The sequence below is a fragment of the Manis javanica genome, chromosome 2 (genome assembly GCF_040802235.1).
Source record: "Manis javanica isolate MJ-LG chromosome 2, MJ_LKY, whole genome shotgun sequence".
Classification (NCBI taxonomy): domain Eukaryota; kingdom Metazoa; phylum Chordata; class Mammalia; order Pholidota; family Manidae; genus Manis; species Manis javanica.
Window position 1 is genome coordinate 204,277,694 of NC_133157.1, and position 27,029 is coordinate 204,304,722.

The 27,029-nt window shown below is 33.8% G+C and overlaps 1 protein-coding gene across 1 annotated transcript in view; it reads right to left on the bottom strand.

Moving 5' to 3' along the window:
* Positions 1–24,996, bottom strand: part of LOC140845699 (serine/threonine-protein kinase TAO1-like) — a 49,904-nt gene extending 24,908 nt beyond the window's left edge. The window contains 9 exon segments of the mRNA XM_073220483.1: positions 1,175–1,256; positions 2,809–2,902; positions 10,573–10,664; positions 13,093–13,206; positions 14,730–14,826; positions 15,451–15,496; positions 16,752–16,853; positions 19,464–19,535; positions 24,821–24,996. Coding sequence (XP_073076584.1) covers positions 1,175–1,256; positions 2,809–2,902; positions 10,573–10,664; positions 13,093–13,206; positions 14,730–14,826; positions 15,451–15,496; positions 16,752–16,853; positions 19,464–19,535; positions 24,821–24,952 — 831 coding nt within the window. The 5' untranslated portion in view covers positions 24,953–24,996.
* Between the last annotated feature and the right edge of the window lie 2,033 nt (positions 24,997–27,029).

Consider the following 27,029-nt stretch of genomic DNA (forward strand, 5'->3'; position numbering starts at 1 on the left):
AGTCACATTCTTCCTTTTCCTGAACCGTAGCTTGGTATGTACCACTATTTATAATATTCGGTCTTTTTTATCTGAAAATAATATATCTTGTAATTCTAAGTTATTTAAAAGTTCTCTACAAATGGATCCTGCTTATTTTTCACTTACATAATTCATAGCTATACTAAACCTTTTGTTGCTATTGTGAATACATAGTTTTTGGGCTTTTATTTGAGACTGTAAGTGTGCTTAGGGCCTAGAATTCCCTAAGTGTTACTGAAACTTTACACTGCTCTTCTACATACTGTAGTTGCAAATAACCCTACTGCATATGTACATGGTCCTTTCAATATCCTTGCATATTGAACTGCGTGTAGGTGAAAATAAACTGAACTTCTTTGAAATTCTAAAACATTCATGCTGAAAGTCTAATTTTCTAGTGAAAAATCCACAAAATTCCTTAGGGTCACAACTGCTACTCACTAATGCTTTATCTAGATCTTTAAAGAACTTCATTAAATTGAACAATACTATTATTGCTATTAATAAGATGTCAACCTCTAAATGAAAACATTTTTGAGAACAGAAAGCATATACTAATAATTTATATAAATTAGATAGTCAAACCTATTGAAAAATGAATAAAATTCACATTACTTTTAAAATATTTTCATTGCTAAGTTAGAAAAACATATTTCTCAAAAGGAGACAAAAATGTTCTTTTGAAATCTCTTTTCTCCCACAGTATTTATGTAAATGTATTACACATCATTTCTCTTCCTTTCATATTACTTTATATAGGACAGATTGATATATAAAGTATGGTAGATACAAAAATGAAATCCAAAGTTAAACTATGCATTGCCACCTCTGAAATGAAACTGTTCCACATGAGTTAAAATTTGTAGTTGTAACTCATGAATATATTCTTGCACATATAAAAATTAAGTCATTTAGTACTACCATATTGAATATTTAACTATATATTCTATTCAGACATGGTAAAAGCAGTTAATTTTGAAAACAAATGAAAAAACTTAGCAACTAAGGAAATTTCCAAGAAAGAATGGTATTACAAAATTAGTATTTTAGCAAAACCCAGTACAGTGTACTTAATACTGATTCAGAATCAAAGAAGAATAAAACACATTCTTTAAAATAATTTCCTAGGTGTAGAAAACAGAGTATAACTGACCTTTAAAAGTTCTTTAGATGTAGGGCGATCTTTAGGGTTTTTCTGGAGGCAAGACTCTACAAAGTTGCGAAAAGAACTGGACCTATTGTAAAGGAAAGTATTAAGTGAACATATTGCTATTTCCTTTAAAAACACATCCACAAATCAACGCATGTCCCTATGGCTGGGAGGGAGAATAGAAATCATAAAAAAAAAGCAGACACAATACACTATATATTTCATCATGTAAGTCTATGAAAAGCTATGCAAACCAACTAATGAATCTTTACCATTTTCCAAAGATAGATTTGCTCACATTATTTTAAAATCCTGCTCTCATATACTTAAGTATCACAACTCATTCTACATTGAGGTAAATTAGGGAAGTCAATCATTTTCCTTTTTGCATTCAAATCTAAGATAAATTCTTCTTAATATTTTTTTTCTTTTCCCTAGCCACGTCTATTTCTTGCTTGACCCTTGAATCATCTTCCATATAGCAGGTTTCAGAACATCACGCTATTTGTTTTGAAAAGAACATTTTTTATACCTAAGTATTTAGTGTCCTTGAGCAAATGGACAAAAGTTCCAGAAAACAGAAAAAAATTTTTTAAAGATTAGAATTCTGTAACATACTATTATATAGTGTTACTGATGAGAGTTCAGTAAGGCAGTAAGTAAAAAATATTCCATCAATGTTTGTCATCAATATTCAAATAAGATTTAATTCTTTTATACAAGAATTCTGTTTTGAATCCCCAAAGTATCAACCAGTGTAAAGACAGCCTGTGTTTCGTGTATTTATTATTCAGATGTACCATAATAAACTCTGAGCCAAGATTTCTTTAAAACATCTCTACAGAAGCAGCAAAGACCTGTGAACTTGTCTTAATAATGTAATGATAAAAAATAAATTATTGCTAATTTATGCATATTACTTGTGAATTTTAAAGTATCTGTTAAGTATTTGTTAAGTACAGTAGGTAGTCCCCTAGAATGTTTCAAATGCTAGATACACCTGAAGACTTTCCCATTTAAATTTTCTATCACTGATAAAAATCCTTCTTTCCTAAAATTGTCCATGTGTTCTCAACAAACTTCTTTACATGAATAACAGTATTATCAAAGAAGCACTAGGAGATGCAACATCAAAGCACATTTGGAATAATAAATCATAACAATTAGAATCATCCAAAAATTATGAATTATCTGGTAATTCTGATAAATTATCAAATCATTTTTACCTAAGTTTTATACCATATCAATCATAAACCCTTCCCCAATCAAATATCTGTACAGGTTGTGGCAATCTATATATTGCAGTTTTAAAATATGAATGTTTAAATCATGCTATTTATTATAAAATCAGGGTTGTATGTGTCACTAAGGTATAAAAAATATATTACTTTTTATACTAAAGCCATACTTTTTGCTCCCATGTAGCATCATCTATCTTTTATTTCTGAACTGAGTCACATATATGCTATGAAGAGATAATAAAGGATAAACATAATGTAAGGAAAAAATTAAGCTATTTTAATATTTCTTCAGGTTGTATACGCTTCACCTCATTGACATGAAATCATTTTGATAACATTATGAAAAAGTATTTAAATTTTACCATGTTGAACAATATATCTCTCAGCCATACTCACCATTCATTAGACTGTAGTGTAGGAGGCTTATTTCTGGTTATGAGATATAAGGCACGCCTTACATTCATATCAAATAAAGGAGGCTTCCTTTCCGCTATAAAAGAAATAAAACTTCCTGTTAAATATGTACCTGTTATATAGGAGCATGGAAGCACTGTTAGTTTTTTTTTTAAATAAACCCCAACTTAGGAAAAAAGTTGCAAGTAGCGTTCAGAGAACTTAGTTAAGTGAGTCAATAGAGAGGAAATTGCAGCCCTGATGCACATCTCTAAATAGTGTAATTTTCCAATAAACAAGAACATTCTAAGAGAACCTAATAGTCATTAAATCAGACCATTAATATGAATACATGAATATTATCTAATCTCAAGCTCCATTGTAGTTTCAATCAAATGTCCCAGTAATGTCCTTTGTAGCAAAAATGACCTTTGATCATCTGCATCCTTAAAGGAAATTCTACATTTTTTCTAAGTTTTAAATTTACATAGAATTGTTCATAAAATATCCCTATAGTCCTTTCAATATGTGTAAAATCTGGAGTCATGTCCCCTGTCATTTCTGATATTGGTTGTTTGTGTCTTCTTTCTGTTCAGTCTAGCTAGAGGTTTATTAATTTCATCAATTTTCCCAAAGAACTAATTCGTGATCTCATTGATTTTCTCTATTGTTTTCACTTTCTATTTAATTGATTTCTGTTTTGATCTTTTTGGGTCTCTAATTGTGTTTACTGTGGATTGAATTTGCCCTTCATTTTCTAGTGTTAAGGTGACAGTTGAAGTCATGACCTTGACAATTCACAAGTACACAATTTTGACTCTCGAATATCCCTCAGTTTGGCTTTGTGCTGTCATTAAATTTAGTTTCCACATCTCTGGCAGGAATATCACAGAAGCAAGTGTCACGCTTTTCTCAGTGTATTCTATGATGATCCTATGGAACAGGTCTATAGTTTCAGATTGTCTTGTCATTGATGGTGTTCACTTTGATCACTTACGGCCATTCCACAAGGTTTCATGGTGAAGTTTCACTTTTTTCCTTTGTAATTATCAAGTATTTGTGAAAAGGTACTTGAGTCTATATAAATATTCTGTTTTGCATAAAGATCATTTTATTCTCTTATTGTATAGATTTAGATTCTTCATTTAATAATTTATAACCTGCTACTATCATTTATTTTGATGTTGAAATTGTTTCATTTTTGAGCAGTTGAGAATCTTTTTAGCCGACTTCTGCCTTTCCGGCATGGCTCCATCATTCCCTGCTCAGCTCCTTGCTCTCTGGCCCACTAAGATGTTCCAGGATCATCTTATGCTTTCCCAACTGTAGACACGGCTCCAAGGAGCTGTGGCAGGCAGTGTGCTCACTGCTACTGCCCGTGTCACTTCTCTTAGATCCTGTCAGTGGATAAAGGAAGGGAATACACGCGTCCCTCATCTATTTGTATTCATACTTGCACATTAAATATCTTTAGTTGTTTATTGAAAACAACTGAGTTCACTACAATATCTCAAATCCAATGCTATAGTACTATTTATTCGAGCCTTCTCTTTCCATTATTTGTAGCACCCTTCTCGGACAGTAAGAAACCGCACTCTCATTATCCTTAATATATTTGATGACTCACCCCTGTACATAGCCAGTCTCCCATCTTGGCCACCACCCTTTCCCTTTTTCCCCTTCAAGTTTTCAAACCCCATTCCAAGCCTGTCTACAGTGTGAATGTCCACTTCATCCCCTCAGTTTCTGACACCCCATATAAACTGGATCACTTTCTGCAGTGAGGCCCTCCTCATCGGCCCTCAGGAGGGAAGCCCCCTTCCTTTCAATCAGGCACTGCCACTGTGTCACGTGACCCAACCACAAATGTGGACGTGCTCCTTGGCCTCTGATACCCCATGCTGGGCTACTTCCAGGTCTGAATGCTTTGGTTACCCCACCAGGACTCTGAATCTCCAAACTTGACTGCCACTCTCCCTGCACAGGTTCTGCTTCCACATACAAGGCATTCTGTCTGTGGGAACTCCCTCCTCTCCTCACAGGACTCTGACACGCCACGCCGGGCTACCATGGCTCAGCAGGTGACATGGACACCTACTTTATACTGTCCTCCCAACAGCTTTAAGAATGAGTAGTTTGATCCAGGAAAGGGAAGGGATTACTGAAGAAATTCTTAATGAATAAAATAACTTGTATTTCTACTGTGATTTATAAAAGTATTCAAAAATTCTAAGTGGTGTACCATCAATATATCAAACCAGAGTGTGATTTTTGATCTGTCATTTACTATAAAGCTGAACATCTGTATTTACTCAAAGAACACTGAACTTAGCTAAAAACGATGGAGATTTACTAAATCTAGACTGCGGTAGCCTTCAGTGGATTCAAAGGATATTTTCCATTTCAAATATTTTTTTAATTGAGGTATCATTGATATTCAATCTTATATTAGTTTCAAGTATACAACACAGTGGTTCAACAGTCACCCATATTAAATCCTCACCCCCAGTACAGCAGTTACTGTCAACATAGGAAAATGTTACAGAAGCAGTGCTTATATTTTCCATGCGATACTACTATCCCGGTGACCAACTTATGACTGAAAATTTTTGTGCCCTTTTATTGCCCTCACCCTCAACTACTCACCCCAATTCCTCCCCCACAGTAACCACCAGTCACAACTCAGTGTCTATAAGTCTACTGCTACTGTGTTCCTTTTGTTTTGTGTTTCGATCCCACAAATAAGTGAAATCATATGGTACTTTGTCTCTGCCTGGCTTATTTCACTTAGCATAATACCCTTGAGGTTGATCCATGTTGCAAATGGAAGGATTTCTTTTCTTCTTATGGCTGAATAATATTCCATTGTGTATATGTACTGTATCCAGCACAATTATCATTTAAATATGCAGGAGGGATTAAACAATTCCCAGACAAGCAAAAGTTGAGGTAATTTGCCTCCCACAAACCACCTCTACAGAGTATCTTAGAGGGACTGCTCTAGATGGAAGCACTCCTAAAAAGAGCACAGAAGAAAACACCCAACATATGAAGAATGGAGGAGGAATAAGAAGGGAGAGAAATAATCATCAGACTGTGTTTATAATAGCTTAATAAGCGAGTTGAGTTAGAAAGTAAGGTAGCAAAGAAGTTAACCTTGAACCTTTGGTCACCACAAATCTAAAGCCTGAAATGGCAATAAGTACATATCTTTCAATAATCACCCTAAATGTAAATGAACTGAATGCACCAATCAAAAGACACAGATTAACAGAATGGATAAAAAAGCAAGACCCATCTATATGCTGCTTACAACAGACTCACCTCAAACCCAAAGACATGCACAGATTAAAAGTCAAGCGGTGGAAAAAGATATTTGATACAAACAACAGGGAGAGAAAAGGAGGTGTTGCAATACTAGTATCAGACAAAATAGACTTCAAAACAAAGAAAGAAACAAGAGGTAAAGAAGGACACTACATAATGATAAAGGACTCAGTCTAACAAGAGGATATAACCATTATAAACATATATGCACCCAATATAGGAGCACATATATATGTGAAACAAATACTAACAGAATTAAGTGAGGAAATAGAATGCAATGTATTCACACCACTCACTCCAAAGGACAGATCCACCAGACAGAAAATAAGTAAGGACACAGAGGCACTGAACAACACACTAGAACAGGTGGACCTAATAGACATCCATAAAAATCTACATCCAAAAGTAACAGGATACACATTCTGCTCACATGCACATGGAATATTCTCCAGAATAGACCACATACTAGACCACAAAAAGAGCCTCAGTACATTCAAAAGATAGAAATCCTACCAACCAACTTTTCAGACCACAAAGGTATAAACTAGAAATAAATTGTACAAAGAAAGCAAAAAGGCTCACAAACACATGGAGGCTTAACAACATGTCCTAAATAATCAATGGATCAACAACCAAATCAAAATGGAGATCCAGCAATATATGGAAACAAATGACAACAACAACACAAAGCCTCAACTTCTGTGGGACGCATCAAAAGCAGTCTTAAGAGGCAAGTATATAGCAATCCAGGCATATTTAACGAAGGAAGAACAATCCCAAATGAATAGTCTAATGTCACAATTATTGAAACTGGAAAAAGAAGAACAAATGAGACCTAAGGTCAGCAGATGGAAGGACATAATAAAGATCAGAGAAGAAATAAATAAAATTGAGAAGAATTAAACAATAGAAAAAAAAAATCAATGAAACCAAGAGCTGGTTCTTCAAGAAAATAAACAAAATAGCTAAGCCTCTAGCCAGACTTCTTAAGAGAGAAAGAGAGTTAACACACATCAACAGAATCAGAAACAAGAAAGGAAAAATCACAACAGACCCCACAAAAATACAAAGAATTATTAGAGAATACTATGGAAACATATATGCTAACAAGCTGGGAAACCTAGGAGAAATGGACTTCCTAGAAAAATACAGCCTTGCAAGACTGACCCAGAAAGAAACAGAAAATCTAAACAGACCAATTAACAGCAACAAAATTGAAGTGCTAATCAAAAAACTACCCAAGAACAAAACCCCTGGGCCAGATGGATTTACCTTGGAATTTTATCAGACATACAGAGAAGACATAATACCCATTTTCCTTAAAGTTTTCCAAAATTAGAAGAGGAGGGAATACTCCCAAACACATTCTATGAAGCCAAAATCACCCTAATACCAAAACCAGGCAAAGACCCCGGCAAAAAAGAAAACTACAGACCAATATCCCTGATGAACATAGATGCAAAAAATACTCAACAAAATACGATCATACATCATGACCAAGTGGAATTCATCCCAGGGATGCAAGGATGGTACGACAGTCTAAAATCCATCAACATCATCCACCACATCAACAAAAAGAAGGAAACAAAACATGATCATCTCCATAAATGCTGAAAAAGCATTTGACAAAATTCAATATCCATTCATGATAAAAACTCTGAACAAAATGGGCATAGAGGGCAAGTACCTCAACATAATAAAGGCCATATATGATAAACCCACAGTTAACATCATACCAAATAGCGAGAGGCTGAAAGCTTTTCCTATGAGATCGGGAACAAGACAGGGATGTCCACTCTCCCCACTGTTATTCAACATAGTACTGGAGGTCCTAGCCACGGCAATTAGACAAAACAAAGAAATATGAGAAATCCAGATTAGTAAAGAAGTTAAACTGTCATTATTTGCAGATGACATGATATTGTACATAAAAAACCCTACTAAAGACTCCACTCCAAAACTACTAGAACTAATATCGGAATTGAGCCAATTTGCAGGATACAAAATTAACACACAGAAATCTGTAGCTTTCCTATACACTAACAATGAACTAATAGAAAGAGAAATCAGGAAAACAATTCCATTCACAATAGCATCAAAAAGAATGAAATACCTAGGAATAAACCTAACCAAGGAAGTGAAAGACTTATACTCTGAAAACTACAAGACACTCCTAAGACAAATTAAAAAGGACACTAACAGATGGAAACTCATCTCATGCTCTTGGCTAGGAAGAATTAATATCATCAAAATGGCCATCCTGCCCAAAGCAATATACAGATTCAATGCAATCCCTATCAAATTACCAACAGCATTCTTCAATGAACTGGAACAAATAGTTCAAAAATTCATATGGAACCACAAAATACCCCAAATAGCCAAAGCAATCCTGAGAACGAAGAATAAAGTGGGGGGGATCTCGCTCCCCAACTTCAAGCTCTACTACAAAGTCACAGTAATCAAGACAATTTGGTACTGGCTCAAGAAAAGAGCCACAGACCAGTGGAACAGAATAGAGACTCCAAACATTAACCCAAACATATATGGCCAATTAATATACAACGAAGGAGCCATGGACATACAACAGGGAAATGACAGTCTCTTCAACAGATGGTGCTGGCAAAACTGGACAGCTACATGTAAGAGAATGAAACTGGATCACTGTCTAACCCCATACACAAAAGTAAATTCAAAATGGATCAAAGACCTGAATTAAGTCATGAAACCATAAAACTCCTAGAGAAAAACATAGGCAAAAATCTCATGGACATAAACATGAGTGACTTCTTCATGAACATATCTCCCCGGGCAAGGGACACAAAAGCAAAAATGAACAAGCGAGACTATATCAAGCCAAAAAGCTTCTGTACAGCAAAGGACACCATCAACAGAACAAAAAGGTATCCTACAGTATGGGAGAATATATTCATAAGTGACATATCCAATAAAGGGTTGACATCCAAAATATGTAAAGAGCTCACACACACCTCAACAAACAAAAAGCAACTAATCCAATTAAAAAATGGACAGAGGAGCTGAATAGACAGTTCCCCAAAGAAGAAATTCAGATGGCCAACAGACACATGAAAAGATGCTCCACATCGCTTGTCATCAGAGAAATGCAAATGAAAACCACAATGCAATATCACCTCACACCAGTCAGGATCGCCATCATCAAAAAGATAAACAACAACAAATGTTGGCAAGGTTGTGGAGAAAGGGGAACCCTCCTACACTGCTGGTGGGAATGTAAGTTATTTCAACCATTGTGGAAAGCAATATGTAGGTTCCTCAAAATCCTCAAAATTGAAATATCATTTGAAACCCAGAAATTCTCCTTCTAGGAATTTACCCTAAAAATGCAGCACTCCAGTTTGAAAAAGACAGATGCACCCCTATGTTTATCACTGCACTATTTACAATAGCCAAGATATGGAAGCAATCTAAATGTCCATCAGTAGATGAATGGATAAAGAAGATGTGGTACATATACACAATGGAATATTACTCAGCCATAAGGAAAAAACATATCCTACCATTTGCAACAACATGGCTGGAGCTAGAGGGTATTATGCTCAGTGAAATAAGCCAGGCAGCGAAAGACAAGTACCAAATGATTTCACTCATCTGTGGAGTATAAGAACAAAGGAAAACTAAAGGAGCAAAACAGCAGCAGAATCACAGAACCCAAGAATGGACTAATAGTTAACAAAGGGAAAGGGAGTGGGGAAGATGGGTGAGAAGGGAGGGATAAGGGTGGGGTAAAAGAAAGGAGGCATTACAATTGCATGTAGAGTGTGGGGTGGGCACGGGAAGGGCTGTGCAACACAGAGCAGACAAGTAGTGATTTTACAGCATCTTACTACGGTGATGGACAGTGACTGTGAAGGGGTATGAGGTGGGGGACATGGTGAAGGGGGGAGCCTAGTAAACATAATGTTCTTCATGTAATTGTAGATTAATGATACCAAAAAAAAAATCAAACTGTACAATAAGGTATGCAGCCTGATAATCTAATCCTCATACCTAACACAAAGTATTAAGTAGTAGCGGTAAGTAATTCATGAATGCTTTAGAGACACTTCATAGATGGTAAATCTATAGCCATAGACATATTCTCGGTGTTTAACAAATACTCATTAAATATTAGACACAGATACCTCAAAATTACTACCACAGTAGAAACTATTTTGGACCTAATTTAATAAAGCAAATATAATATACCTAAACTAACACACACACACACGCACACACACACACACACACACACATATATATATACACACACACACAAATTGCCAAATAACCAAAGTGACAACCTTCATAGATTTATTGCTCCCCTTAAACACTGACATAAAAATAAAAATCTGTTATTTGGTACAGAAATTGAGGTAAAACATTCATCAAACTTACTACACAGTAATAAAGAGCAATGCTTACCTATTTGAATACATGTTATTCCCAGAGACCATACATCTACTTTGCTATCATATTGTTCTTCATTCTTGCTTAAAATTATTTCTGGGGCCATCCTAAAACATAAAATGTTATTTAAAGTTAAAAAAGAAAAGTATACTATTCTTTAAAAATGTAATGACCGTCCACATGGAGAATACCTGTGTGAATTCCAGATGATATACCTGGACATAAGAATTCTTATAATGGGAAATAAATGCATTACAGGTCGTGAGGTAAATATTTACCATTACATATACAGTGTTAGACTTATTCTCACCATTTTCATGATCACGTACCAGCATCCTGGAGGAAAGACTCCCCAGAGCAGGGTTGCATTCTGCATCAATTCAAGTTTGCAGATTGTAATATTGTATATCCTTTATGCCAGCGGTTCTCAAACATTTTGGTTTCAGCATCTTATTACAAAAGTCTAAATTTTGCTCAAAAGAGGCCATTTTGTCACTGGCACTTGTTTTCTTGAAGTAAACAATCTCACTAGATTAAGCTGAGAACATATCTGCCACAATAAGCAACAATGAATAAGCAGTTTGTCAGTGTTTTTTGCAAATAGGAGTAGTGTTCTGTGATAAAAGTGGCTAGGACCACCACCCATAACTAAATAAATCATACAGTTATTAACTCTGGAGGCATCTTGGTTATAAAATGAAACGCTAGTTCGCATCTTCAGCTAGACTCTAATGTTCTCACTGGTGCTTCACCTTATACTTCCTTTGTACTTGTTAAGCACAGACAAAGATTTAGAACAGTTTCTGCTCAATAAGATTCTCACCAGGCGTATGTGTGTTCCTGTGTGTAAAAATATGTAAATATGTACATAGTACTGTGTTCCTAATATACCATATACAAATTAATACATATGTAACGTTCAATTGCCAATAAAAGAGGGCTTGTAATGTGTTAAGATGTTGAAGTAAGCTTGGGGAGCCACTAAGTTCAACAAAGTTAAAAAAGTAGTTTTGTTTTTAATGCACAACTTTCTAGCTCCTTTCTAGTATCTAATATTGATCACTGATTTATAAAGAGGGGGACCATTAAGAAGCATTATTTGCCCAAAGAACCCTTTTTTTATACAGGGAAGAGGATTCTATCTAAACTAGGGTTCTACATAAGAAATTTTTGGTCATACAGAACAGTAGTCTTCAAAGTTTTTATTTTCTTACTTCCAATGAATTTATTAAAAGAATGTATCCACTTGTACATTTTCGAGTTGGTATCTAAATTTTATAAACTTAATAATTGCAAAGGATATAATGCACACATATGTATATACATTATTTTGTATATGTGCTTTACAGATATTTACAACTTGGAGCTGAGGACCTCACTCATTCATTAAAAAAACTGCTGTATAATATCCTAATTAGCAATCCCAGTCTGCACGGTCATATCAACCATTCAAATTAGAATTATTTTCTGTCAGGAAATACCAAACTTCATTTTTCATTGTAAATAACATATTAATGTGTCCTCACAACAAATGTCCCAGTTGTAAATGAGATCATTTGTGATTCACTAGAAAAGAAGATGGGTGGAAAGATAATTGGGGAAAAGAAAAAGTAAGGAGTAAAAGGAACTGAAGAGAGATGACTGTGAAGGCAGAAGGCCCTTTGCCAAAACTTGGTGTCCTAACTCTTCAATATTTCTGATGCTATGTATTCTAGATGTTACGTGTTCTCAGATTGTCCCTCTGGTGATGGTTTGAGGCTTTTAATTCTCAGAACAATGCATCACTCTGCTCATCAGGATGGGTGAGAATCCTTTCTTTAACAAACTGGGAGTTGAAAGATTTGAAAGGTAGGTTGAGAAGACCTAAGACACTTCTCAACATATACAGAGAGAGGACATCTATGGAAGTTGAAGATGTGGAAAATTATTCCCTTCAGACTTGCTGACATAAATATGGAATTATTTATGGATAAAATTAGATGATGTCTAGAAGTCGCTTCAGTTAACTGGAGGTGGGAGGGAGGGAGGGCAAGAAGGTCAAGTACACAGGGCAGCCAGGCCCTGGGGTGGTGCTGTTAGGCTGAGCTGATCGCTGTGTGAGCCTTTGTTATATTTTTGTCTATTTCCCTGTATACTTGAAATTCTCCACAATAAAAAATGAAAACAAAAGTTGCTAATCAGCTTCCAGTCTTCAGGTACTCTTATTCAGAAGATCCTGACACACAGTAAGTATAAATCTAAAGAAAATTTCCACTTAGCATTTCTATCTTCTCCCTTCTTAAAGATTTAAATTTTTTCACTCCTACCCCCAATACATGATGTGGATGATAACAGGAAAGAAATGTAGGGGGAACAAATGATACAATAGGAGATACAAGGGCAACACTCCAAATCTGTATCTGAAACTACAGTGCTTAGAGTAATATCTAAAGCAGCACTGTATTTCCAGGAGAAACGTAAAGCACCTGATAAAAGTACAACCACACACTGCCCATTCCAATTATGAGGATCAATACCAGATAGGACTACGCTTACCAATGCGGCGTCCCCACAAGAGACTTGGCAGAAGAGGCCATGGAAGCAAATCCAAAGTCAGCAAGTTTCACCCGGCCTTCTGGTGTCAGAAGGATATTTTCTGCTTTGATGTCTCTGGGTTTAAGGAACAGAGAAAATTATTTGTCTTTCCTTTGTAAGATTATACTGAAAATGATAAAAATCATATAAAAATTTATAAAATAGGGAAGGAGAAATGAGAATAATTAAGGCCTTGGATAATCTCTCAGTTGGGATAATGAGAATTAAGATCCAAACTAAGAAATGAGATACACAGAATTCCTGTAAGTATATAGTAACAATTTTCTAAAAGAGAAGATAAAATAGCAGCAGAAACAGAAGAAAAAAATAGGTAATTAATAGCACATACTCGATATTTGAGTGCCTGTTTATTGGTACAAATATTGGTTTTAAAAATTTAGCTGAACATTCTTATATGACTGTAAGATCTCTGAGTATAGCCTTAACAATAAAATAGGGAAAAAAAGAACCTGATGCCCCAAATTTTTTTAAATTACTCATATCATTCCAAATTTTAGCATAGTTCTCCTACCTAAATATGAAATGAAAACTGAAACACATGGGTAACATAATATCAATGATCCCAAATTTACTTTTAAGCTCTTTTCTAAATCAGCAATGTACATGTGAACTAAGAAAATTATAATGGTATTGTATGCACAATGGGCACCATAACATTCAAAAAGAAAAAAATTTCTAAGCACTTGTCAATTCATACTATATAGTATTATAATGAATGTAATAGTAAGTCAATATATTTTCTTCCATTTGTTTTTTTAAAAAATGAAAGGTTCTTTGAAGTTGAGAAGACCTTAGGTTCTGCTTCCAACTCTTTCATTCTCTTATTTACTATGCATGTGGATTTCTCTTGGACCTTACTACCCTCATCTAAAAAACTGATAACCCATTAATTTGCAGTGAATCTACTATATAAATTTACTATATATTGTCTGGTTCACATAGATAATTTTTTAAATGCTACCTTCCTTCTAAAAACAGGCAAAACCAGTACCAATGCTAAAAATGTAGTTTATGATGGTTTAATCTTTAAATTACTATCCATTACCAAGGATTATCAAGGATTATCTCAAAAGCATAGAGTGTTAAGTAGCTTTTACTTGTCTCTGTCATGGAATCAATGGAACAAATCCGGCATTATGAGTCACCAGGAGGACAAAAGGTCTAGGTTAGCTCTAGTCTAATCTATCTTGCTTTATCAGCTTTGAGAAGTGAGTCACAAATTGGGGCATCAGTTTCTTCATCTGTAAAATGAACAAGTGAGAATACATAATCCCTATCATCTTTTCCACTTCACAAATTAAACTTTTCTATAATTAAATTTCTATCACAAATCTATAAAGTGCACATACTTTGGAAAGCCCAGCAGCATGTGTAGAAAAAGATAAAAAATTATTCTCAACAGAGAGATCAAATAAATTAGTATATTCATTTTAAGACATGGATAACCTAAAAAAACATGAGTTTATAAAACTCCAGAATACTTTTATGTAGCAAAAACCAACAAAGCTTTCAGAATTAATAAATTCTAGGTCTGAGAAATTTGCACATTAATATATGGTAATTTTTAAAGTACTTACCTATGGATCATGGCACAAGAATGTAAGTAGGCTAATCCACGAAGAGCACCATGTATAATTGCTGCTATTTCCATTTCTTGTAATGGCTTTTTGTGAACTTAAAATAAGATTTTATTTGAAAATAATTATTCTATAGAACACTTCTATTTTAAAATATATATACACATATCTAATATATGGGAAAATTTTAAAAAACTAACATTTAGCAAGAAGGAATTTTTTGCTTTCCAAGATAATAAAACAAAGCAATTGAACTTAATAAGTGCTCAATTGTGCCTAGTTATTATAGTTCACAGCTAATTTTCCTCTAAGTTAACATTTAACAATTATTTCATGATTATAAAACAATGAAAGAGGAGCTTTCCCTTTTTATATTCCTACATATCTTCATTCTGAACAGAAGGAACAAGTCAAGTTTAATGATAAAGAATGCAGAAAAATGCCTGTTAAATCATAATGAAAGAAAACTCATCTGTTATGCTAAAACATAGTATTTAATGAGGACAGTGCATACCACGCTGAGACTCTAGAATTTAGTACAATAAAATGAGAGTTCATTCACTAAGAGATTTTTTTAATAATGTTAAAGCTTTCCAGGAAGAGCAAAAACTATTGTCTCTTCCTGGAAAGTTGTACCATTATTAAAAAAATCTCTTAGTGAATGAATTCTCATTTTATTATACTAATACTTTTCTTTCCTTAATAAATAAAGGAAACTTACCTTTCAGCAAATCTACAACAGATCCTGAACAATATTCCATTACAAGCTACAGGGGAAAAAATGATAAAAACATTAAAATACACTATTAAAATAAAAAGATTCTATATGAGATAAAATAAATTCACCAAGGAAATCAAGAAGAAAGTTTGAAGTGAAACAAACTCTAGTTATCAATTACCTTTAAATTTAAGTATACATTTTGGAACTTGTTAAATGCATATATGAGGTTAAGCCAATGCTACATTAATCTTTTATAATGCTGACATATAACTGCTTGTAGAAGATGTGTGTTTCATATAATTACTAACTAAAGCTACAGGGGAATACACATATTCCATTAATATTAACCTATAGTAGCAATACTGGTATTGTTAGGAATCAGAAAATCGTCCTCTGGTACTATATATACAAAGTTTCGGTTATAGTTTAAATCTTTCTTATAAAGCAAACACAGAGCACCTCTTATGTGCCAGGTATTTTATATATATTAACTAATTTAATCCTCATAACCGCCTCTGGAAGGAGACCCTATTATCATCCTTGTTTTACAGATGCAGAAACCTGGAAGACAGAGAGGCAGCCTACCCTCTCTGCCACTGTTTTTTCTTTTACCACAGCCTCAAATTTAGGAGTACCATCACCATCAAATTAAACCAAACATTACAAATCTAAATAAATCTAAGTTCTGTATACTAAAATGATAATCAGCTGTAGCTTATTAAAAGTAAAAGGTCATTCCTGTTTAAAGAAAATTTAGCCTTTCTCTGAAAAGACATAATTACTATGCCTATACCATTGTAAGATTACTACCTTATCTTAGTTTCAACAACGGGGCAAAATTAACCTCCATTTTCTGCAATAAAATGTCCCAATTTTCTACCTTCAGTATTATTCAGCCAAAGAATCACAATCAGTTCAGATTTCACCAGGATTCACCACCAATATTCCAACCAAGACCCTTGCGGTTAAATAGCTTACAATACATTTATGTCAAAAATAAATGCTGATTTTCATCCTTTGATAGGATTGTTCTCAACAAATGTTTGATAAAGCATTTGAAGAATGACACCGCTAACATACATCGGAACATTTTCCCGTGCACGTAACGGTCAGCTGAATCTCTGCAGTCAACTGGCAAAAGTTCTGTTATCTCTTACTGCCTAAGAGTTTCAGGAAAAGCTGCTCCTCTTTTCTCAGTATGAACTAACATTTCAAGGTGTTTGTGCGTGGCTTTACACAACTATTTTGAGACATTTTTGAATTAATTATAAACTAAACCTACTAAAATTACAGATACCTACCCATGCTCTGTGCTCACGTAAATAGCAGCCTTTGTATTCTACAATGTTGGGATGTTTTAATTTTCGTAGGCACCTGACTTCCTTAATAATACCCTGCCATCTCTGTGGGGAGAAAAAAAAGAATAAAGGAAAGAATTAGGAACAGTTGCCTTTCCTTAGAAAGCTATCTAAGTACAAAAGTAATTATCAGATTAAAAAGTTAACAAGAACATACAACTTTGCTTTATTTGTAACATTTAAATGTCAAACTAATATGTTTTAAAGAAATTACATTCATATAGTTTACAACTCAATAACATAAAATTCATTCCAGGTAGGACACATTTTTATTTTCATAAAATTTATTATCAATGAGTCTTATAAAAATTTTACAACCACACACCAAGCTGTTGAAAACCATATACAGTATTGAGTGGTTTTTCTTCAAAAGTTCAACCTCCCACTTCTTTTTTTGCAGCTTTATTGTTATATAATTTACATACCTTAAAGTTCAGCTGTTGTGTTTTTGGCTTATATTGTCTACCAAATGTGATGCTTTTTCTGCTGTTTAAACTCAAGTCAAGTAATTACCTAAATTCCTAAATGCACATATTCTAAAATGCTAGTGAACACTAAGGTTATAACAGAGGGAAGTTCACAGAAAAACCAAACAACATGGAAACATTTTCCTACAGGATTTCCCGAAGAGCCTTCCCATTGACGCCTACTAGTAAGTAACAGATAAACCTTCAGCAATAAAAGCTACTCTATGACAACTTCAGAAACTTAGGCCATATCCTAAGTAGGGTGACTTGTCAGAAGCAATCAGGGAACTGAAAATACAGGTACTTGGGTCCATACCCAGAGACTCTGGAGGCTTAGGAGATGTGGGATGGGAACTTGGAATCTGTTTTTTGTTCTTGTTTCCGTTTTTCCAAGCTTTACCGCTGGCTTGTATCATATTTCTAAAGGTAGGGGAACTAGAATACAGAACTTTAAAAAATGTTTTGCACTGGATTTTAAGATCCTATATCTTCTATGTTATTTCATAAGCCCTCAAGAAAATAGAGCAAGATATTCACAGTGTAAAATGTGTAAGCTGTAAGATGCTAACTTCAGAAAGTGTTTTATGGGCTTTACATTTCAAATTTGAGTGCTCTGGGAGGCAAACTCTCAAAACAAAACCAAGCTAAAACCTGTATTCTTCAAAGTAAAAAAAACTTCCAGGAAGGACACAATATTAGATGAGAGAAGATGATGCCCTAGGTGAAACTTTTTGTTCTAGGCATGACTAATTAAACAGACTCCAACACAAGTCTGCTATGAAAGCTGGTTTTAATGTTATACTGTAGAATGGCAGATAAAATTCAACTTGTAAAAAATGGAGGTTTTTTAGGGGTTTTAGAAACTATTAAGAGATTTTTAGGTATCGACATAATGGAACAGTGATCAATCACAACAGTGTTATCATACCCATAAGTATGATTATCACAAAAAACAATATTTACCACAAAACAGAGATTACAGAAATGTAGAAAGCCAAAACCTTTAAAAATTAAAGACTGATCTTGCAATTTTACCTTTGGGCATATACCCTAAAGTTTAAAAGCCGGGACTCAAAGAAATACTTGTATACCTATGTGCATAGCAGCATTATTCACAATAACCAAGGGGTAGAATCAACTAAGTGTCCATTTACAAATGGTAGATGGACAAAATGTGGTGTTTTTACACACACACACAGGAATATTACTCAGCTTTAAAAAGAAAGGTAATTCTGACACACTGCAACATAGATGAACTTTGAGGACACTATATTACGTGAAACAAGCCAGTCTGCACAAAAGGACAAATAGTGCATAATTTCAATTACATGAGATACCTAAAGTAGTCAAATTGATAGAGACAGAAATTGGAGAGGTGATTTCCAAGGGCTGCGGGGAGGCGGGAATGAGGTGTTATTGTTTGATGGGTGCAGAATATCACTTTTGCAAAATGAAAGAATTCTGGAGATGAATGGTGGTGATGGTTGCACAGCAATGTGAATATCCTTAACACCACTGAACTTACACTTAAAGTGGTTAAGATGGTAAATTTGTTTTGTGTACTTTACCACAATTAAAAGTAAATAAATTTTTTAAAGAATTAAAGAAAGTCAAAGAGAACAGACTTAGAAAGTAATTTTATAAACTCACACAATTAAGGAAGAACTAATCAGAATACTGATGAACTAAAGTACATGCAATACAGTATCAGTAATTTTATTTTTCAGATTATTATCCACTGCCTTATTTTTCAGACTTGATATATAGCTGCCGATGATTATTTGAAACAGCCGTTAAATAATTTCTCAACCATTAAAAATTTATATCCAGTATACTTACTGTCAAGTGTACCTTATTCTGTTTTACTTTCTCAGACATGCTAATCCCTCTATTATAGAATAAACTGCTAAACAACAATTTAAAACATTAAACTCGTGTCAGCAGCACATATCTAAAAAAGTTAAAAGTAAGGGACACAGTTGGGAGGTTTCTGGGATGTCAGGAATGTTGTTTATGGCTCTCGGTACAGGTTAAATGGGCACATTTAGTCTGTGGAAGAAAATTCACTGAGATAAACCTTAGTATTTGTATATTTTTCAATATTTTTTGAAAAAATTCCCACCTATCCCCAATTAAAACGGTATGGCTTTCTTTAACATGCCAATACAAACATACATATTTCACCTACCTTCATAGCCTTCCTTCCACTATAAGGTATTCTCTTGATAGCCACCACATCATTGGTGTGCACATCTCGTGCCTAAAAAAGACAGAAGACCGTAATAATTAACATTTATAAACTACCATGTCCAAAAAGATACCAAAACTGCTTTTAAAGAACATTAAAAACATAAGTAAATAGATAACAAAAAGCGTATCAAATTATCAAGGAGTTGGTACTTTAGAAATAAAAATAATGCATGTTTATCTTTGAATGAGCTAGTTGAGAGGAAAAATATAGAAATTTGAATAGAACTATAAACAAACAAAATGACTAATACAATCTCTGGTAGGCCTGTAAATGTCAAAATTTCAATGAAATGGACAATTCTCTAGGAAAGATCTACTAAAATTGATCTAGAGAAGAAATTTGAGTAAAACAGTGGTGGAAGATTGAAAAGAATACTAATTGTCTTTAAAATTGTTGTGAGTGGAGCAGTTTCACTAGGGGAACTTCCCAGGATAAAAGGGGAGAAAAAGGAAAGCTACCCCATTAATTGTAAGGAGGCAGTCTAACCCAACAACTAAACCCTCACAAGCAGCGCAAGATAGAAAGTTAGGTACCAATCTGACTTATAAATGTAGACAAGGGAACTCTAAATAAAATTTTAAAACCAATTATTACTGGGCATTAAAAGAATATTTCATTTGGATAAAATATATTACCACAGAAATGCAAAATTTTGATACAGGAAAACATTTCATAATTTGCCATATTTTTTTACAAATCAAAGGGGAAAAATATATACTTATACATATAAATGCTTAATAAATGCTGAAAATGCAGAAAGAGTCCAACTCTAAATGTATTTAATGCAGGGAAGACCGAACTCTTAGAAAACCCACACAGGAAAGGTAATTCCTCAACATGATAAGTCATGTCTATTGTAAACAGCTATTAACTAGAATTAAGACAAGACAGCTAAAATGGTATCACCATTACTATTTACCAGTGCTGTGGAATTTTGATTAAAAAATAAAAGCAAAAGCAGAAACATGAAAGTTAACCCTTTAGAAAGTAAGAGCCAAATTCTCATTATGAGTTTAAAAAAAAAAGATGATATATAAAGAAGGCACAAGAGGATAGCTGCAAAACATTTCATATGAGTTCAGTAAGAAGGGTTAATCATCTCTAGTCATCTGTGGAAGAATTCATCTTCAATTCAGTCTTTAATGAATTCCCAAAGATAAAATGTTTTAAAATTAGATTATGGTGATGGCTACAAAAATCTAACTTACTAAAAATCTATGAAATGCACACTTAAAATTGGTGAACTGAGAGTATGTAACTTAAATCTAAAAAAAGCTGTTAAAAATTAGATAAGCAGGTATGTAAATTATACCTAGAGTTCCTTAAAATATATATATATATATATTCTTTTAAGTGGGTCCTTGAAACAACTAATGACCTTCCAATTTCAATTACTAGCAGACTGGTTAAGGAAAACGTGCACCATCTAACATAACGGGTGAAGTGGATCTATATGCATAAGATCTTGAATATAAATTTATTTTTCCAGAATGTTCTGTACTCATCAATTTGTGAGCCCCTTGATTTTAGTCAATAGATCTAAGCAGCTATATTCTTTTCTAACAGTTTTAATGAGGTATAATTTACATAGCACACATTTCACCCATTTGAATGTGTGTAATTCTATAGCTTTTAGTACACTGACAGATGCATGGCAATACTGATCAATATGACAGATACATGCAATTTACCGATAACTACATTTTTAGAGCTTTCATCACCTTAAAGAGAAACTCCAAATTGTTTCATTTAAAAATGGTTAAAATGGTAAATTTTATATTATGTGTACCTTACCTCAAATTTTTTCCCTATTAAAAAAAAGAAAAAGGAAACCCCACACCCTTTAGCTATCACTCTCCTATCCCTATTCCTCACCCCTTCAGCCCTAAAGGACAACTAATCCACTTTCTGTGTCTCTGGAGATGTGCCCATTCTGTACACTTTGGAACCATATAATATATCATCTTTTGTGACTGGTTTCTTTCACTTAGTATAATGTTTTCAAGATAAAAAGATGTTGAGCATCTTTTTATGTGCTTTCTGGCCATTTGTACATATTTGGAAAAATGTCAGTTCAGATCCTTTGCCCGTTAAAAAATTGGGTTGCCTTTTTTTTTATTGAATTGTAAGAGTTATTTATATATTCTAGACACAAGTCCCTTAGCAGACATATGATTTACAAACAATTTCTCCTATTCTATTGTTGTCTTTACAGTTTTGAAGCATACAACTTTTACATTTTGATCAAATCCAATATCTATGTTTTTCTTTTTTTCATGCTTTTGTTGTCATTTCTAAGAATCCTTTGACAAAACCAAGGTCATGCAGTTTTACCCTAAGAGTTTTATAATTTTAATGTTCACATATGGTATGAGGTAAGGGTTCAATTTCATTGCTCTGCTAAAGAGCTGCATTTCTAATAAGCACAAGATAAAGTTCAAAAGTGGGTATACTAAATGCAGTGCGGTCACCTGGAGTAGATTCCGGAACAGAAAAGAGCACAAAGACTGGGAAAATCTGAATTAAGTGTGTTGTTTAGTTCATAGTATCAGTGTGTCAATGTTGAATTCTTAGTTTTGATAAAGGTTCTGTGGTTATGAAACTTGTAAACTTTAAAGGATCTGGGTGAAGATTATAGGGTAAACTCTATTATTATTGCAAAATCTGCAGCTCTAGCATTACTTTAAAAAAGTAAGTTAAAGTGACTGTAATTCATTAAAATCCAAATTCATTTGTAATGATGATTACATTAAAATTAAATCAGATTAAGATGAGATTACTTTTGCCTATCACACACATACACAAAAACCAACAGAAAAATATTTAATGTCCACAGTCATGTTTCTCTGTCCCTTCAGGATTATGAGTTGTGCTTACTTATCATGTATTATTCATCTCCTCTAATCTGGAACAATTTCCTCAACTCTTCCTTGTCCTTTATGACACTGGCATTTTTTGAGACTACACAGCAGTACTTACCTTACTAAATTTGTGTTTGTCTGAAGCTTCTTCAAGATTAGATCCTGGTTACATATCTCTGGCTGAAATACTACATGAGTAATATTGTGTCCTTTTCAGGGTATCATATCTGGATGCATACAATGTCTGTTCATCACTGGTTACAAATTTTCATCACCCAGTCAAGGTGTTTGACTGCTTCTTTCCAATGTATATAGTTATGACCACTATTTCCTACTTTGTATCTAACAAGCAGTCTGTGGAGAGATACTTTTAAACTATATAAATATTCTGCTCATCAAACTTTCCCCCTAGGTTTAGCAACCACTGAAGATTCTAGCCCCAAACAGTCTTTGCAATGATGATTTCAAAATGCTGGTTTTTCCCAACTCTACCATTCCCTTCACATTTACCAGTCAGCATTCTATTATAAAGAAAAGCCCTCCCTTTCTATCTATCCATCCTATATCTGTCATGGAAATTAGGAATTCCTATTTTATTCAATGGGTTATAATCAATAGATGTCTATATTGATGCTCAAATTGTTCCAGATGGGGCCAGTGGGAGCATCTTCAAGCTGGTTCTAGCATCCTCTTGAAAGGTCCTATTTTTCATTTAAAAGCATTTTTTACATTTCTGGTTCAAGTTATAAAGCTTATCTTTTATGATCCTTGTCCCCACAATAGAATGAACCATTACTGCAAGAGCTCTTGATCCATGTAGTGAGGAATCCAAGATCTGAGTGCTAAGTGTGCTTGTTGCTACTAGGGTATCAACGCAACTAGAATCTTACAGAAGAGAGAGCTAGGAAATATATATGTCATGTAATTAGTTCATATTAATGCCACAAATTCCTATCCAATACCTATCTAGTCCCACGTGGTTCTTCGTTACATTTGCCAATTTCCTATTTCTATCATTCTTTTCAGTTAGGATCTGAGTCCAAAATGACATCAAAATTATTCACTGCTCAATCTTTTAACACACAGTTTCAGAACTGTCACACCCATACCAATATGAAACAAGTTTACGGAGAAGAGTTCAAGATTTGTTTGCACTTTCCTCTTCCCAACCAGACAGAGGGTATACAGCTAAAATACTGTGTATGAAAGTTACTTGTATTAGTTTTGGTTTTTACTCCAATGTGGTTATAGCCCAAATACAGTTGGATTCATTGTTCCCACTTGCCTATTAGTGACTCTCCCCATACATAATGACTTAATTTTAACTTTTAAATATACTAAATATTTATTATCAAAAGAGGTAAAACAAGTTACCATTGTATCCTCTTTCTACCTCTTTCTATTCCCCACAACTGTCACCATTCTGTATCTTGAATTGTTGGTCGTATGGCATATAACTTGTCTAATTTCATCAAACTGTACATTTAACATATCTGCATTTACTGTATATGTTATACTTAATAAAATAAGTCAACTAAAAATACTACTGACACACATTGAATGGCTACATGACAGGGATTTTTTCAACAGGGTTCTCTTATTGGGCCCATTTCTAAGAGTCTGTATATTTTTTTTCCTTTTTTATTCTATATTTCTCCACAGTAGTATTAAGGAGAACAATGGGAGAAGCTTACATTCAGACAAAACTGTAACACAGAAAAAGGTTGTTTATGAAATACCTGTTTTCTGAGTGCCTCTTCCCTTATTCTGTGTCCAATCCAGAAATCAAACAAACATAACCTACATCACACACACACATAAAACATGTGCACACAAAAAGATTCTGCAAGGATGTTTATCTACATGTTAACAGCAGCCGTCTTTGGGTCAGAAAATTCCAGAGGGAGTTTCTACTACCTTATTTTTACCTCTAATTTACAAATGGGAAATAAGCGAAAACTTCAAATTGTTAAGAATTTGGAACACATTTTCTCCTTTATTCTTAAGGCACCCATTAAAATGAAAAAAACTGAATCTGTATTACTATCAAAATATTAAACATCTATACAAAACTTGTTGCTGAGAAAAAAAAAGCAATCTTAATAGGAAGAAATAATGAATGAATAATAATGAAATGTGTGTATGGGACTTTACATAAGTCAGTGTTTTTTGCAATATTTGATTCAATAACAGTGTAAGTCATAAAACTGCTAAAGTAGTGTAAACAACATGGAAATTAAAGCCAAATATCTTTCCCTTTTTTTCAATAATCTAAGAAGCTCAATAAATAAAATGATCTCTTTTTACATACACCTAATGCAAGTGACTGTAAAACAGACTATTGCCTATGTCTTTTTGTATTACTGGTTTTTACTCTGCCAGACTGGATATTAAATAAATGCTGGTCACTGACATTAAGCCCTTAACACTTACAAAGAACACTGCTCCAAAGCCTCCCCGGCCAACTTTTCTGAGATCTGTGAAGCGCTTCTCTGGATCTTCTTTGGAGAAGAGCTCTGCAATCTCAGGGTCCTTCAGGCTCTGTGCTTGGATAGTTGACGACATCCTGCTGGGCAATCAGCTGTCTGACTCTAATTTTATGCTGCTCTCCCAACCCTTGGGAAATCGGTATGAATGAAGCCACGTTGGCATAAACAATTGGAGAGAAATAAGAAAAGAAAAAAGGAAAAGCAAAAGTTGCTAAGAATAATTAGTACATCATTTTCTGACTACATATATAAAATTATCTTAGATGTGGAATTTCACTGAAAAAGTGTTGCCTACCAGTGCAGGACTCTTAAACCCAGCTCATCAACACAATCACCTGAGCTGCTTTAAAAAAAAAAAAGATTCCCACTATACATAGTATGTAAGTACATACTATACATACACTTCTAAAAATTAGATAAATCTGTATGTACTGGAAGGCTTTCTGTATCAGTACTTAAAGATTTATCTAACTCTGATGCAATAAGTTCATCAGCAAAAGAGATAATACAGTAGGAAGACCATTAAAAACATGCCCAACAACTCAAAATGTACCCATAATATGTTTCTAACAACAGGAAGATTCCCATCTATTAATGACCTTCACATGCAAGAAAATAGATAATAGATTTAATTCAGTAAGACTTCTTTTCCTTTCAGATACCACATGGCAGTGTTTAATCAACTCTAACACAGACATTCCTAAGAAAAATGCAATGGGAGAAAATAATGAATTTAACATAGATAGATAACTGTTTCCTCCATAACCTGATTCATATTAAAATATGGCCTAATCAAATCTGCTTCATTATGTAAGTAGATACACTACAGAATTCCCTGGTGGTTCTGGTATCAGTTCCTTTGTATCAGATTACCAAACTTCAAAAATGGCTGCTATAAATGAGAGGCTTCAGAACCAGGTTCTAGAATGACACTGCCTGGAGAGGAATCCTGACAAGAATTACTTACCAACTATGAACCTGGGTAGCCACATTTTCCAAGTCTATAAAATGAAAGAAATAACTTACCTCCTAGAGTGGCTGTGAGGGTTAAACGAGTTAATAAATGTTAAGTGTAGACTAGTACTCAGGAGCAGTAAGCAGTACATTAAATGTTAGTTATCACGACCTCCTTAAATTGACCAATTAAAATTAAAAACTCCAAAATTGATTTCATTAAACTCTAAGGGAAAATAAAGCTCTAGCCAATTTTTTCCATGCCCAAATCATATTTTAAAAATTTTTGAATGTTTCTAATTTTACTAATTTCAAAATTTTTTAAACGACAGAGAATTTTTTAAGCTTGTCTCATTTTTAGTGAAGTCAACTGAAGAAATTATAATGCTTGTTATTAAACTACATAAAACACATTTCCATATCTTTTGCACTTTCCTAAATTAATACTACATTGCACTAAAAATTCAAATTACTAGTTTGTATTCCTTTTCTAACATTTTCAAGGCTGCACCATATTCTTCACTTTGACCAATCACTGCTCTGGAAGTTAGTTCCCTGGAACAATGCTTCAATTATAATTCTTCCAAGAATACGTGACCACAGGAAAGTCATTTAACTTATCACTCCTAAAATGAGGAGATCGAACTAAATTCTATATTAAGTGTTCCTATTCAACTTACACACCTGCAAAAACAAAAAGCCTTCTATGTACTTAAGACCTTATTTAAGAACTTTGAATTATCAGATTATAGTACCTTTATTACAAGCATGGATTTACATAAAATTTTGTAAAAATTTTGAAAAGAGAGAAAAAACACTGCAAAAAATGAATACACCCTTAGAAACTTGTGGAACAGTATCAAATTGTCTAAATTTCACATTAAGGTGTTATATAAAGGGAAAAAAAATTTAATTTTTTTAGAAAAAGAATTCTTACTAAAAGCAGAAAAGATCCCAGATTTGAAAAAACATAAATTTAGAGATTGAAGATGTTCAGCAAGCCCCAAACAGAGCAAATTCAAAGAGTTTCGGCCCAATAAGGCCAAAACTTCAAAACAATAACAAACACTTAGGTCTATTAAGGCCTAAACATGTCATAATGCTAAAAAGCAAAGATAAGTGAAAATTTGAATGATCAAAGAATTCTCATAAAATAAAATGGAAGACACAGAATGTTCAGTAATATCTTTAAAGTGAGG